The sequence below is a fragment of the Falco peregrinus genome, chromosome W (assembly GCF_023634155.1).
Source record: "Falco peregrinus isolate bFalPer1 chromosome W, bFalPer1.pri, whole genome shotgun sequence".
NCBI classification, from domain to species: Eukaryota; Metazoa; Chordata; class Aves; order Falconiformes; family Falconidae; genus Falco; species Falco peregrinus.
Genome location: NC_073743.1, coordinates 4890486 through 4906075, shown reverse-complemented (window position 1 = coordinate 4906075; position 15590 = coordinate 4890486). Strand labels below are relative to the sequence as shown.

At 44.5% G+C, this 15590-nt stretch overlaps 1 protein-coding gene across 1 annotated transcript; it reads right to left on the bottom strand.

Annotated features, from left to right (window-relative positions):
• Nucleotides 1-11832: 11832 nt before the first annotated feature.
• On the bottom strand, nucleotides 11833-14789 carry LOC129783201 (vigilin-like; the record flags this gene model as incomplete). Its single annotated transcript, XM_055793075.1, has 6 exons — nucleotides 11833-12266; nucleotides 12441-12527; nucleotides 12858-12971; nucleotides 13230-13334; nucleotides 13640-13779; nucleotides 14720-14789. Coding segments are annotated over 6 exons (771 nt in total), but the record flags the coding sequence as incomplete, so codon positions are not given.
• Between the last annotated feature and the right edge of the window lie 801 nt (nucleotides 14790-15590).

The following is a 15590-nucleotide window of genomic DNA, read 5'->3' as shown; positions in this document are numbered from 1 at the left end:
CTGCATCATCACTCCCATGCTAGAAAAAAAAGAGCTGCCGAGATCAATCCCACTGTGGGCAGTTTCTCTTCTGTCTGTTGGCTCGCAGTTCTCACCCAAAATCTCGTGCTGTTCTGCACTGAAGCTAGGCAAGGTCTGGTCCTGACTTTCAGGACCGCCCCAAGTCCTCTCAAGTCAGCTGGACGGCACCATCAGAACTGGGTCCTGTGACAGGTCTCCCGGTCCCACAGCAAGATGTAGGTGCTCCCTCCGAACATTTGAGCCGAGTTTCATTAGGCAGGAGCTGCAGTTTTCAGGGTATGTCCCTGCCACGCAAATCCATTCCTGACCCTGCTGCTGCTTGCAGCGTTATTCAGGTGGCGGAGAAGGGTCCAGGAGCTTGGATTGCAACCCAATGCCTACTAATGAACAGGCACCAAAATGCCCCTCTCTAACCACTGCCAGAGCAGAGGGATGCACAGACCACTCTGCAATCACACCCAAGGACACAGCCAGAAAAAGAAAAGCTTTTTATTTCCTTTTTTTGGGTTGGGTTTTTTTTCTGTAAATATACAATTACAGATACCTCTGCGTAACATTCTCAACAGGACAGGCAGCTCCTCAGCCCTGGGGGCGAGCACAGGCTGCCAGTTCCTGGCTCTGCCGTGCTGTGCTCCGGAGCTGCCCCTGCTCTCGGTGCACGATGCCCCGCTCCTCGCCCTCCGCAGGGAAAACTGGCCCTCCTGGTGTCAGGGTGTTGCCTTTTTGTAGGTGATGTGGAGGTGCTGAGCCACGGGCTGCATACCATTACAGAAACAGCAGGGAATAACTGCTGCATCCGTCACCGCATCTTTACAAATGGGACATAACAACTCCTCTGGAATGGGATCGTCTGAGGAAGAGGAGGAAGGCTCTTCTGGTAAAAAGGGAGGCTTTCCTTCTTCCCTCTAGCATAAGCTTCCCTGGAGGAGAGGGGGGGGAGGAGAGGAAAAAGACAAAGTTGAAAGATGGGTAAAGGAAAACTTTTACAAGCTTTGGATTTTATCAAACTAAGGTGATAGATGGAAGCCTTCTCACGCCACATTGGCCTTCTACAATGTAGGCATTTAGGTTAAATGACTTTTCTAGAGCCACAATATCAAAAGAAGGAGGGAGGAACAGTTTTCCTTCTGCAGAGCTCTCCTATCCATTGGATCAACTGCAAAATGAGCTCAGACTGGAAAAATGATTGCTTGGCAGCCAGAGAGCAGGGGAAAGGAATCCACCCGCTCCTTTGCCAGAGGGTAAATGTAAATTGCTGGATCAGGGTTAAGTTTGTCCCCAAGTAATTTCATTTTGTAAATTAAAGAAGTCTGTGCTACAGCTTCTACAAGAGGAGATCCACGATAGAAAAAGGGAAGTGCTACCGAGTGCATTTTCCAACAGCCACTCTTGAGAGCACACAGTAGGAATTTCTTGGTTTATAGCTACAGGAAAACTTCACTAAAAGTTAGAGGGGGAGAAAATCTCAGTCCAACGGCTATTTATTAAATTTTGCAAGAAGCCTTTGAAACATAAACCAGAAGCAAAACGAGTTTTCAAAGAGAATGACACCAACTGTAAACGCTACTGAAATGTCTTGCAGGAAATACAGGTTTTTAGCATATCCCAAGGTCAGCCAGCTTCCAGGGGCATGAACATTAAGACCACCCTATTTTAATATTGTAAAGTATTGCAGGTCTTAATGTTAAGATACGATGATTTCCTCCCTCGTAATGGCAGAGGCTGGCCACCTCGGCTATGTTGCCACTCAGACATTTTTACATGGTTTATCTCATTCACTTTTTGGTCAGGCCAATGAATTCCACACTTTCACATTAATAGTTGGTATTGCATTTTTCCTAGCCTTTGTCAGCATGGCACCCTTTGTATTGGGATCTTTCACCTCCATCATGAAGCTTGTTGGAATTCCTGTGCTTCTTTTAATCCGGGAAAGAGACTCAACATTTTTGTCCTGTTAAGAATGGAAATGCAGACATCTCTCATCTTAGGACCCACACTTAATATGACATTGCAGTGATTATTTTAAGCACTGAAAGCCTTTAATCCTCCCCTTTTACCTAGCATAAGGGCTGCTCGACTGAAATATCTACTTTCCTCAGTGAATATAGCCAGGACGTACCAGAGGTTTGAGCAGTGTTTTGGACTCAGTCAACATTCTTTGGCTTAACTTCAGGACCCTTCAGGGTGAAACAGCCCTTTGCTCACCATCTGTTCGGAGCAGAGACACAAACCCGCTGCCCCTCCAAAACGCTTTGCAGAGTGAGAGCTTCATTCAGGGCTCTGAATCAGTCCCTGTGGCTTATTGATGCATGGACTCTGAGAGCGGATTGAAGACTCGAAGACAATCAAAGACATCTCAAAGACACTTTACTAAAATCAAGCAAGCCTTTTTACCTTTACAGCAGGCTGACGTATCAGCCTGTGATTGTGCTCAGTAATTTTCCACTGTAGCTCTTTTTTCTATTGCAGACACAGCAACTTAGCAACTGCCTTTACCTACAAGGCCACGAGCTCGGCAGACAACTCCGTATCTTAAAGTTTCTCTTCTTGCTCCCATGACTTCCTTCCAACAAGCATAACTGTGTCTCTCTCCCAAGGTCAGTTTTTGCTCACTGATGCTGTCGAGATAGCTCGAGAAATATCCACAAGTCCCTGGGGAAACTTATATTCACCATCTATGTTCAAGGTTAATCATAGATTAATAGTATTGTCTACGTTAAAGTAGCAAGATTAGTTGTTAGCAGCAGTGAAAACACAGGTGCAGCAATAACAATATAACCACGTTCATTGTACAATTCTTTCTGTGATTGATTTAGCCTTCAACTGAGTTAATCAGTAGATAAAAATAAATGTGTATGTTAAACAGTAAGTAATAATCATAAGCCTGTCAGATGATTATGATTAGATATAAATGACTTATGATTTTGAGTCAAGAAGAGAACAGCATGACCTACACAGTCAACAATTGGATTGAATGACGAGGATCAGCTGATGGATGAGAATTCAAAGTACTTTCCGGCTGACCAAGAAGAACGGAAGAATTGAAAAGATGATGAAACTTTAAGTGGACTCTTATGACTGGACTTCAGGGATTATGTAATTGCTTTAAGAAATCTACGATGCAAAATGAAAAATTTCAAGTTGCCACTCACTGAGGTGATGCCCAGCTCTGTATTGTGATTAAAAGCAAACCTAGAGAAACCCATTTGGCTTGTGGAAATTCTTTAATAATCCATCTATGAAAGCTGAATTCATACCTCTTGCATATACATTCAGTGGCTGATGTTAAACGGCATGAATACTCAGCCAGAGGCTTCTGGTAGTTAAAACTCACAGATATTCAATAGATGGGGTCAACAGAAACATCTTGTTTTTATAGGAAATACTAAAAACTTTGCATGGTCATTGAACAGAGTTAGAAGCAGAACAATTTCCAGTCCTACTGAAACAGACAAAAATAGGTGTGAAAGTTCACTGAGAAAGATCTATGGACATCTTTAATGACTGTGAGCTAGAGAAAAGAAAATTTCACATTCAGAATTCCAGGCTTCCCTCAAATATGGAAGGGCTTTGCAACATTGCCATGTAACCTCTGTATTTCACCCCAAGAGAAACAATTACTAGGAGTGTTCATGTCTTTGTTACATAAATGCCAGGCTAAAAACCCTAAAAGGTTCAGTAACACCAGCAGCGCTCCACAACCTTACCCATTTTGTTGGGCAGTTCTTTCTGTCGTTGTGGCCAGGTTTTCCACAACGAAAGCAAATGTATATGGTGGAGGTGGATCCCAGGGGTCTTTCATGTAACCAGAAGTTTTTTGAAAAAGAAAAAGAAAAAAAAAAGGAAAATGTATGCATGCATCTCTCTTCTTAAAACATTAACAGCTCTACAGTGTTCCCATAACCTTCAAAGAACATACCTGACACTTCCTTGACTGGGTTGTATTCACAGCAATACTGTATCATCATAGCCTGTACTTTATCCTCTTTGGTAGCACTGTCTTCAGCCAGGTTGTCAGTCTGTTTAACAGGTAATGATTATTTGACACTCATGTTAGGCTACAAATAGGCTCTCTTTGTACCTTACATAAAGACTTGTTTAACCAATCCAATTTTCTTCCAAGTGGACGGAAGCTATGTTTAGAAAAAAGTACACCAGCCGGCATTTTGAAGCTGAACTTTAAGCTCCAGACTGGTTGAAGAAGCTAGCCACGGTACATTTAACTGGGATGCATGCAAGTAGCATTATTTATGTTTTGCAGCATTAAAAGGACACACAACTTAAAGAGTTGTTGCAGAGGCTTTTGCTTGCTGAAATTCAGATTCAGACCCAGAAGCACTAAAAGGAATCAAGCTCTTAATAATCCCTTAGCATGGGATTTAAGAATTTTCTGTTGGTACTGGATTTTCTGTTGGTTTTTGTCTGCCCACAAGCTCTGCTTCTGGCCAGGAAAAGGAGTCCTTAACAGCAGCTATTGCCAAGTGCAATGGAACTGCAGGTCCAACACGTACTCAGAAGCTGCTCTTTGTTGATCTTAAATGATTCCAAAACCATCCTCAGCACTCCTTTAAACTCTGTTTAAGGAAAAGGAGGTATGGGAATGATACCACTATGGAAATATACAGTTAGGCATTTCACAGGAGTCAGAAAATGGTGCGTCAGCCACAGCTGTGACTACCAGCTCCAATATTTTGAAGATTAGGAAACTATTTCAAAAACTTGTTGACAACTCTTTCCTAGAATTATAATGCTCTTTCCAAGAAATCATTCATGCAGTACATTGTAAGAGTTGAAAAACAAAAACCTGTTTACAGTTCTTTGCCTCTTCATTGTACTCCTCATTGTCATCTTCACCACTGTAGATGACAGTGGTAAAGATGTATAATCAGTGTAGAGCGTGTTGGTCTTAAAATATTCTCTTGAATTTTGCGTGATTATTTATGATGGGCTGGATGCAGAATCCCTTCCTGGAGACCCTGTTGCAATGGGGCATCTACAGCAAAGAACATTGTATTTATTTTGTTAGGAGGGAACTAGAACATGAAATCCAGGTTCAGACCAGCAGGCACAGTTTTTAAATCATTATCAGGCTGATGGAATACTTAAATGGACAGATTGTGCCTTTTAGGAAAACTTGTCTGTGGTGGCTGGCAAAAACACTTCTTCCAGCTACAGAAAATCTGAAAAAAGATGGACATGACCTCCTTTGAATGGACGGGGGAGGCACTGCTGATTAAAGCCTTTAGATAGCATGAAAAGCATGACTAACCCCTGATTTCTCATTTTTATAAAAAAAAAAAAAAAAAAAAAAAAAAATCTAAGGAGTTCTATAAAAATGAAAGAAATGTTGTGTTTTATTTGTTTTTAAGTTTTTTTGTGAGCTTTCCCAATCTTAAATGGCTGTCCATTGCATGTTTAGTTAGAGCTCACAAAACAGAAGCCACTCTGTGTAGCTGTATCTTTAGCCCTCTGCACTACTGGCTTCTACAGAAGCAGCAAAGGTATAAAGAAAAAAACCCAAAACTCCATTGGTGAGGGGTGTATGTATTTATTTGACACAATATTATTATTGTCCAAGGAGTTGCATTTTAAAGACTGATCTTCAATTTTTGAAAATCACAGGCTGTCTTTACACTGCAGGACAGTGAAAATGTCACAGAGGTACCTTGGTGCCAAGAACCCAGCTCAGCAGAGTTGTGGGCTTCTCCTCTGCCTCATTTAACCTGCTACCTCACAGACCTTGGGCTGGCCAAGTTCCGTGGTTCCCAGCGGTGATCCCAGATTGAATGGAGCCAGATCAGGAGCTTCTACACTATGTGGTTAGGTTAGGTCTTAGGGTTGAGTCTTAGGGATAAGTCTTAACATTAAATCTTATAGTTGAGTCGTAGGGTTAATTCTTAAGGTTCAGTCTTAGGGTTAGGTCTTTAGGTTAAGACTTATGGTTAAGTCTCAGGGATAAGTCTTAAGGTTATGTCTTAGGGTTAAGTCTCAAGGTTGAGTCTTAGGGTTAACTCTTAAGGATGAGTCTTAGAGTTAAGTCTTACGGTTGAGTCTTAGGGTTAAGTCTTAGGGTTAGGTCGTTTAGTTAATACTTAGGGTTAAGTCTTAGGGTTAAATCCTTAGTTATGTCTCAAGGTTAAGTCTTAAAGCTGAGTCTTAGGGTTAAGTCTTATGGTTAAGTCCCAAGGTTAAGTCTGAAGGCTGAGTCTTAGGTTTAAGTTTTAGTGTTAAGTTTTAGGGATAAAACTTTGGATTAAGTTTTAGAGTTGTCTTAAGTTTAAGTCTTAAGGTTAAGTCTTAGAGTTAAGTCTTAGGCTTAAGTCTTAGAGTTAAGACTTAATCTTAAGGCTTAAGGTTGAGTCTTAGGGTTAAGTCTGAAGGCTGAGTCTGAGTCTTAGGGTTAAGTCTTAGGGATATGTCTTAGGGTTATGTTTTAGGCTTAAGTTTTAGGGTGAAGCCTTAAGGTTAATTCTTAAAGTTGAGTATTAGGGTTAAGTCTTTAAGGTTCAGTCTTAGGGTTAAGTCTTAGGGTTAGGTCTTTAGGTTAAGACTTATGGTTAAGTCTCAAGGTTAAGTCTTACGGATAAGTCTTAAGCTTAAATCTTAAGGTTAATTCTTAAGGTTGATACTTAGGGTTAGAGTCTTACGGTTAAGTCTTAAGATTAAGTCTTTTGGTTAAGTCTTAGGGTTAAGACTTTAGGTTATGTCTTAAAGGTAAGTCTGAAGGTTGAGTCTTAGGGTTAAGCCTTAGGGTTAGGTCTGAAGGTTCAGTCTTAGGATTAAGAGCTAAGGTTAAGTCTTAGGGTTAGGTCTTTAGGTTAAGACTTATGGTTAAGTCACAAGGTTAAGTCTTAGTGTTAAGACTCTAGGTTATGTCTTAAAGGTAAATCTGAAGTTTGAATTTTAGACTTAAGTCTTAGGGTTAGGTCTGAAGGTTCAGTCTTAGGGTTAGGTCTCAAGGTTAAAACTTATGGTTAAGTCTCAATGTTAAGTCTTAGGGTTAAGTCTTAAGGGTAAGTCTGAAGGTTTAGTCTTAGTGTTAGAGTCTTAGGGTTAAGTCTTAGGGTTGAGTCTTAAAGTTAAGTCTGAAGGTTGAGTCTTATGCTTAAGTCTTAGGGTTAAGTCTTTAGGTTACATCTTAAGTTTAAGCCTTAGGGTTAAGTCTCAGGGTTGCGCCTCAGGGTTAAGTCTTAAGGTTACATCTCAGGGTTAAGTCTTAGCGAGAAGTTTTAGGGTTAAGTCTCAGGGCTACATTTCAAGGCTAAGTCTTAATGTTAAGTCTCAGGGTTAAGTCGTAAAGGTTGAGTCTTAAGGAGATGTCTTAAGGTTAAGTCTTAGGGTTAAGTCTCAGGGTTATATCTGAAGGTTAAGTCTTAAGTTTAAGTCTTATGGTTAAATCTTAGTGTTAAATCTTGGGGATAAGTCTTAGGGTTAAGTCTCAGGGATATGTCTCAAGGTTAAGTCTTAAGGTTAAGTCTTAGGGTTAGGTATTAGGATTAAGTCTTAGGGTTTAGTCTGAGCTTAAGTCTTAAGTTTATGTCTTAGGGTTATGTCTTAAGGTTTTGCCTTACAGTTAATTCTTTGGGTTAAGTCTTAGAGTTCAGTCTTAGGCTTAAATCTTAGGGTTAAGTCTTAGGGTTAAGACTTAAGGTTGAGTCTTATTACCGGGAACAGAGGAATATTTCTCAAAATCTTGCAACTTAGTCTTCTGCAAGATTGATCGATAGACAGATAGTCAGACAGACATAAAAATTACGCAATAGGTGCCGTAAATGGTTCAGGGATTTGTTTCAATCAGGGTAGGTCGCAGAACCTCTTACAGTGGTTATCTACTTCCTCATGCTGCTAAGAACTCCATCGTGTTTGCCATCACAGCTAGCAGTTGCTCTGTTCCTTGCTTGTTTGGGTAACTTTGTTTGGAGTCTTTGCTGTGGAAACAGGCTAGTGTGATGAAATTTAGCACATAGGAATACTTCATGGTTTGCTGAGTCTTCAGCAGGGGTTTTCTTCCTCCACTCCCTGCCCAGATCCACCCCTGTTCTCTTCATTCCTCTGTCCCTCTCCTGTCCCTCTCCTGTCACCACACCGCCCCATCTCACTCCCCTCTGCTGCTCGAAATATTAAGGGAACTAGATCTGTATTGAAAAAATTGGGGTTTCTCTTTCCTCTCCTGAGGATTTACCACCCAGAGCAGGCTCAGGTTCTGATCCTGCAAACTGCTCCCCAGTACTTGGATGCTTGCTCTGGGAAACAAGGACAGCTGCTCAAATTCTTTTGCAGGCAGAATCTTTGTTTAAATTCTTGTTGAAATGAAATGAAAAGCTGTCATCAGTCCCACCTGTGGCACAGAGAGACCTCTGTTTCACGCACATGTCTGCACAGAAACACACGCAGAGGGAAAAAAGCCTGGTACTGCTTTGTGCAAGGAAGTACGTAAACTCTCCCTATCAGCATTGCTGCTTTGAGCAATTGAATTGTTCTACAGTTACCTGACAAGCCGACATGCTGCCCATCAAATGAGAACCAGAATGTACGCCATTTGCAAGATGGGGCAGCAATAAGCTTTCAACCACTTTCCAGCAAGATCAATTCAAGCAAGGCTGTGTATTCATGGATTTTCTCCTCTGCAGAGCCATGAAGAAAACATGAACCGCACTCCCCAAAGGCAAAGGAGCAAACTGAGGGAGAGCAGCTCACTGGCGCCTTTCAGAGCTTCAACAGTCTGGAGAAACGGGAAAAAAACCCATGCAAAGATAAAGAGCAGCCAAGATGCACTTTTATAAAATGCACATTGGGGCCTGTTCCAGATCTCAGAATGACTTTCAGTATTGCTTTGCATGACTATTAGACCAAGGCCTAAAGTGGCGTGATAGCTTCTGCTTGCCGGGGCACGGTAAGATCACTCAAACGAGCGACAAGGTAACAAGTAAACACCAGAGGCAATAGCGGAGCTTACCGTTTCCCTCCACTGGTGACCAGCTGTACATAAACCAGCTTAACCAGCCTCCCTAAGGGTGGCTCTAAAGTCGCTGAAAAGGAAAAAAAAGAAGGTAAGTGCTTAGCCTGAAATGCAAAGGCACCATCTTGGCTCCCAGGCAGGTGGCACAGATGGCCCAACAGGGTCATGTCCCCACCTTCCAGGGAAGATAAAAAAAGCGCAGGACGTCTTAGTGGGGTGGGTTTGTTGCATCCTTTCCGTTTGCTGAAAGCCTGAGGGAGGATGTATTCCACGGTAGGACCGGTGGCACTTTAGACATGAGGTTCAAAAAGTGCTGCACTTCAGTGACACTCCCCAAGCTGCTTTCACCACCAAACAGAAAAAGATTTGCTTTCTCCAGTATGGTGGGAATGATACCATAAAGTCGGTCAGGGAGAAAAACCCTCTAAGACTTGCTTGCAAGTTTCAGAAGGCCGGCATTCTTTATGGCAGTGCTGGGAGCACGGGGGAATGTTTCCTCTGAGCGTGCTCACCCAGTTCCTCGAGGGTACGCACTATGGACAGCAGAGCACTTGCACACTCATAGCGCATTACACATGCATTTTCACTCAGGCACGGGATGGGTTACAAGTTGCTTGCTTTAATGCAAACGAGCACACACCCTCAGACAGCACTGCTGAGGTTTTTTACTAGCTCCCCGTGCTCCCCAAGCGGGGCCTTGCCCTCTCTCGGGGGGCTATCTGAGTCAGAGGTCACGATCTCCCCCCACAACAATTACCTTTGTCCGAATTCCAACCAACATTCTGCGGATCGCAGCACTCTTATCGGCTTGTCTCCTCCTGCGACCACAACGTCCTCACCCAGAGGCTCTTTCTGCATCACTGAAGAGAACGCCGATCTTTTCCCCATCCATTCTTTGTTCCCCATCCTTCCCAAGGCTGACTCCCTGCATGAGAGGTCCCTTAATTCGTCACTTCTAACAGCTTTAGAGAGTCAGCTTGGCCTAACCTTTGTGCGCAGGTGTGTTTAACGTAGAGCTACACAGCAAATCAGAGCGTGGTAACTGGGGAGCTCAGACATCTTGTCCCTTTGCCGAGCCAGCAGCCTTCCCTTAACAGAATCCCTGGACATAAACGTATATACAGTGGAATCTATACAGTGGCATCAAACGTCCCCCCAGACACCACATCTGTCCCTAAAATCCTTCCCCCCAAACAACCCTGAAAGACTTCCCTTGACACCCTCCTCCACCCTGGCTGTTCCTGAAATCATCCTCCACCTCCCCGCCCTGGCCCTAAAACTTTTCCCCCAGACCCTGGTCCAGCCCTAAAGTCCCTCTCCCACCCTCGGTCCATCCCTAAAGTCCTTCCCCCAACCCCCCTTTCCTTCCCTAAAGGCCTCCATCAAACCCCCTGTCCATCCCTAAAACCCTTCCCCCAGACTCCCCCCTCTGTTCTCTAAATAACACACACACCCTCAACCCCCCCACCCCCCCCCGTTTTTTCAGTACCCCACCCCCCACCTCCCTTCACCTCCCCCACCCCCCATACACCCACTCCCACAAACACACATCCTTGCCCCACCCCCCACCCTGGTCCATCCCTAAACACCTTCATCGATTCCCACCTGTCCATCCCTAAACCCCTTCCCCCGCCCCCGGCATGGCCCAACTGCCCAGCACCACCAGACCACTCTGGCCCAAACACCATAAGGCAATGGTTCCCACCTGACAATAGCAAGTCGAGGAACATTTTTTTTTTCCTAAATAGAGAGAGTTTTACTTCGTATGCTGCCAACTACGCCAAATTATGTTTTGCTGACTGACTGGATACCCAGCAAAGCTGAACTGCACATCAAATATAATCAAATATATCAAATATATCAAATAATGGAATATATCAAATGCAGTTGCTTATATTACAATAAAAGAAAATAGCATGCAATATGATAAAAGGAACCAGTGGCAGTTACTGTGAGCGATATGATAAAAGAGCAATAGCAGCGAAGCATCCAATTGTTACTCCGAAGTGTTAACGTGACTAAAGAAAGGAGACATCACCAATTCCCACCCCAACACCCAGGCCCACCCTTCGGCTGGGAGCCCCCTTGCAGCCCGTGCCAGGAGTCTCTCGGGACTGAGAAATTCCCCTGGAGAAGGTACCAGGAAGGAATTCTCTTGCTGCTTCCCACCGTGCACGGTAGCCATGTGAGGCACAGCACAAGAGTACTGCTCCCTGCTTTCTCTGGTGAGCAAAATTAACTCTTCAGAGTTGCAGTCGTTATGAACCCAAAAAAGTCACTTTGGGAAAGTACAGCACTCCTCCCATACAGAAGGTACCAGGAAAAAATTCTCTTGTGTTGTCCACCCTGCACTGGCAGCCATGTGAGGCACAGCAGAAAAGTTCTGCTCCCTGCTCTTTGGGGTGAGAAAATTGACACAGCACATTTGCAATAATACACGGATTTGGACACCCAGTCAATCCATTCATAATAGGGGGGATCTAGGTGAAATTTTCTTTCTTCAACGATTTCCTGACTTGATGGTCTCCTTCCCTCCTTCAGGTGCCCACCTTTTCTTTTCTAGTTAGCCAGACTAGATGCCTTTCTCAACACAAACAGAGCATTGCCAATTATTTATTTATTTATTAAGACCTTGTGCTGTTTCACAGGTGCAGCAGCTGTTTCTTGGCTTTCTACACACCCTGGGCTGGGCCCCTGATGGTCACGGTGCCACTGCCAGAGCCCTTGGTGGGGAAGTGGATGTGGACTCCACCACACTCCTCCACGATGGAGCGGACAAAGCGACCTTTGGCACCAATGAGGGAACTGTGCAGTTTGGAAGGAATAGAGACCTCCACCTCCGTGCTGTTGGCCTAAGGGAGGACAGTACCAGCCTCTTGAGTCAAGCTGCAGAAACGTGTCTGCACCCACTGTGCTTACCCTCTAACTCCCACCTTGCTAGGAGCTTTATAGATCTGGAAGAAATGCCTGAGCAGAGGGCTTGGAGACTGGCTACTCCTGACAGGAGCAGTCACAAACTTTGGTTTACGAGTCAAGAACAGACCGACATATTTGTCTCCACCCTGCCCTCACCCATTACAGCCACATCTGTATCTGTGTCTTCTAGCAACATTGTCAAGTCCCTCAACCGCAAAAGGCCAGTTGCTTCACTAACCAGCTCCTTCTGGATGGCAAGAATCCTGTGGCAAGCAGCCTCACAGTTTGCTCTCTTGCCTGTGATAACAATTGTCTCCGAGTTGTTGTTCTTTGCTGGGAGATCAGTTTTGGTGTTGCTTTCTTTACGGATCTGCCACAAAGGAAAAAAAAAAAGAAAAAAAATCATCTCAGAAGTGTCCCATGTCAGAAGAAAAGCCCTTGCAGGCTATATTTGACATAGCCAATGAGCAGGAGAGAGCATCTAGTGGGATTTTGCTGCAGGCAGTGATCATCACGAGCACTGGAGTTAGGAACGATATCTCACCTTCTTGATGTTGGCACCTCCTTTCCCTATGATGTTCTTGTGGAACTGTTTGCAGATGGGGACAGAAATAGAAAAGCTGTTTTCAACCTAAGGGAGAAAGGAAAGGAGAACTGAAGATTACACTGTCATGGCAAGTGAGGCCCGACTTCAGGAACTCTGATAAACGAGCTTTTGAAAAGAGGCTTAGACCCAAGGAAGTTCTCTATATGAGAGGCTTGTAAGAATAAACAAAGGCAAGTACGTTCCCCTATAGCCTTCACATAACAGGTACTACCCCCTGCCTCCATTCAGCCAAAACAGCGTCGACAGCTCCCTCCTCTTGAGGTGTTTTAGCTCTACCCAAGCCAGCAGAGCTCTGCTTTGCCCCAGGGTTATCCAGGCACATAGGAGGGAACAGCAGCCAGAAGACCTCCTTACCAGGTCTGCCACCATCTTTTGCATGTACTCGGTGCACTTTTCCACCTCATTTTTGGGACCTCTGAGTTGGACGATGTCACTCTTGCGTGCAGGGTCTGGGAAGCTGATGATAACCTGCAGGAGCGGTCATTTATAGTCAGCTCAAGCAAATGCAAGAGCCCTTGTGTCAGACACATGCAAAGGTTGGGGGGATCCTACGCATGCCCTTTTCCCATTCAGAAAAGGGGAACCGTGTTAGCGGCCTCTGGCTAAAAGAACTTTCTCAGACACTTGCGCTACAGAGCCACTAAAGTTACGACTTCTGTGACGACAGGCCTACTACCCATGTAGGAAATAACCCCTCCGGATTCCTCATCTCCTACAAAGCCTTACCTCTGGGAATTTCTCCTGGATTTCCCAGATCCGCTCAGCCTTCTGCCCAATGATGGTCCGGTGGAATTTCTGCTCAATGATTAGGTCCGCTGTGCGTTCGTTTTCCTGATGGGAACAGAGCGCACTCTGAGTGTTCAGCCAGAGAGCCATATACTTTTACTTAGCAGTTTTCTGCCCGACGGTTTACTTGCCAGCACTGTCCCCCTTTTCTCTAGACAAAATTCACTCTGCATTGACAGAGAAGGGCTACCCGAGGGAACAGAGGAAGACATTTGTGAAGAGGAACTTGCACTTGTCATGAGATCCAAGTGCTCCATGGGCAAGGGGCACACACTCGCACCAGAAGGTTACAAGGGAACACGAGAGCCCAAACCCTGCAGTCTCCCAAACATCACGTCCTACCCACTCACCATACGGGAAGCGAGTTCCAGCAGCTCTTTCTTGGCCTGTGGGACCCCCTGTGGGTCTCCTTCCATTCTGATCGGGTTGCTCTTCTCGTTGTCCGGGGGAATGCGCACAGACACCTTGTACAGATCCTTCATCCTGTTCACTTCGAGGCAAGGACTGTGGTGACGCCGTCTGCTAGGCAAAGACCTGGAAGCAAGGCACCTTGATTATCACTGCTCAGAGGCTGTTGAAGAAGTAAAGCCGCCTCTGGGAAGAGCTCGGTGGGGTAGGGTTGAGCCAGGGGAAATTGCCTTTTCCCCCTGGAGTTCAGCGAGAGCAGACCTGTGCCACACGAGAGCCTGTCCAAGTAAATACCGTGGCATCTACAGAGCCCATTGTTCCCTTGTCAGAGCCAGGCGTGTTTCTTCCCCAAACAGTATCACATTTAGAGCAGAGGATAATCGTTCCTTTCTACCCCAAACTCTTGGCTGGGGACACGTTGCAGTGCTATCAAACTAGCAGACCGCAACAAGGCTTTAGCGTTGGCCATATTCTACTGCCGGTGCTGTAGCACCTTCCTCCAGAGGCCAGACCACACTGCTCCTCCTCCAGCTGACACCCTCTCCCACAAGCCACAGGGCTATTTAACCCCTTAGCGGGAACCAGCTACACCTGCACGTCGTCCATGTCAATCAACCCACTGCCTCTGAGGCAAGGCCACAGCTGCGTGTTATCAATGCTAATCAACCCACCGCCTTCATTCCTCTACAGGGAGAAGCTCACCAAGCACATTTCCACCACCCACAACTGGCTGCTAAAATGTCATTCACACAGAGCAACGCGTGAAAAAAAACAAACAAAAAAATTTCCTCCAGGACACATCAAAGTAATTCTACTACTGTTCAGGCTCCCAAGGTACTTTCACACATTAAAGCCATTGCAAGGCCTCACGGCCCATTTCTCTCCTTGTACCACCACCACTCCAGAAAAGCAGAGGAAATGTGATGGAGACAGCACACTGGGTGAGCTACAGAGCCCCTGATACCATCTACTAAACACGAAGAGTGTGAGCATGGGAAGGACTAGAAAGGCACTCCACTTACTGTTAGCTCCGTTCTTGCCAATGAGGTGTCGGTGGAATTGGTGGTCAGCCTTGATTATTGCGTAATCCAATTATTGCGTTGATCTAAAAAGAATTATATTTTATATATATATATATATATGTATGTGTGTATGTACAATATTATATATTATATTATATTGCGGCGAATGAAGAGACGGGACGCAGCTTGATGCAAGCAAGTTGTCCCTTTATTAGTGATTTTCTTACAATTATATATGTTTCTACCTTCTACATATTACACACTGATTGGTTAAATCTTAAGCATAAAAAACACTGATTGGTTGATATTTAAGGCACACCGTTAGAACAATAGGAACTTACTAGTTTATCTTGACCTAGCAATAATTTCTATTCCAAGATTAGGGAGTTTCTTTCTAAGCGGCTTTCTTGAATACATATTGGTGCCATCTGTTCCCTTATCTGGCTACTCGTTTCTCTGTCCGTCTGGTTGCCTCCTCAACTGTGACGGCTCAGGGGCCTGCAGTTAGCTTGTTCCTTTGCTCCCAGGGCTTGTGCCCTACAAGTTCTAACAAGTCCCTATTCATCAGGCTATCAGTACTTGGACTCTTGTCCTTGAGGCCTTGTCCTACATCTCCCCCTTCCTGTTGCACAAAAAGAACCCCTGAAATCGAATGAGTTATTAATTTTTGTAAGCATTGTAAAAGACAAAGTATAAGTAATAAAACAAACAAAAAAGCAACTAAAGCATATATAATCATCTTCACTAAACTTCTTAACCATCCTGAAACGCCCCAACCACTAAACAGTTTATCTAACCAATCCCAAGTATCATTTTGTTGAAGATGAGAAACTCCATCCTTCAATCTTTGGATGCTAGCATGAATTGATTC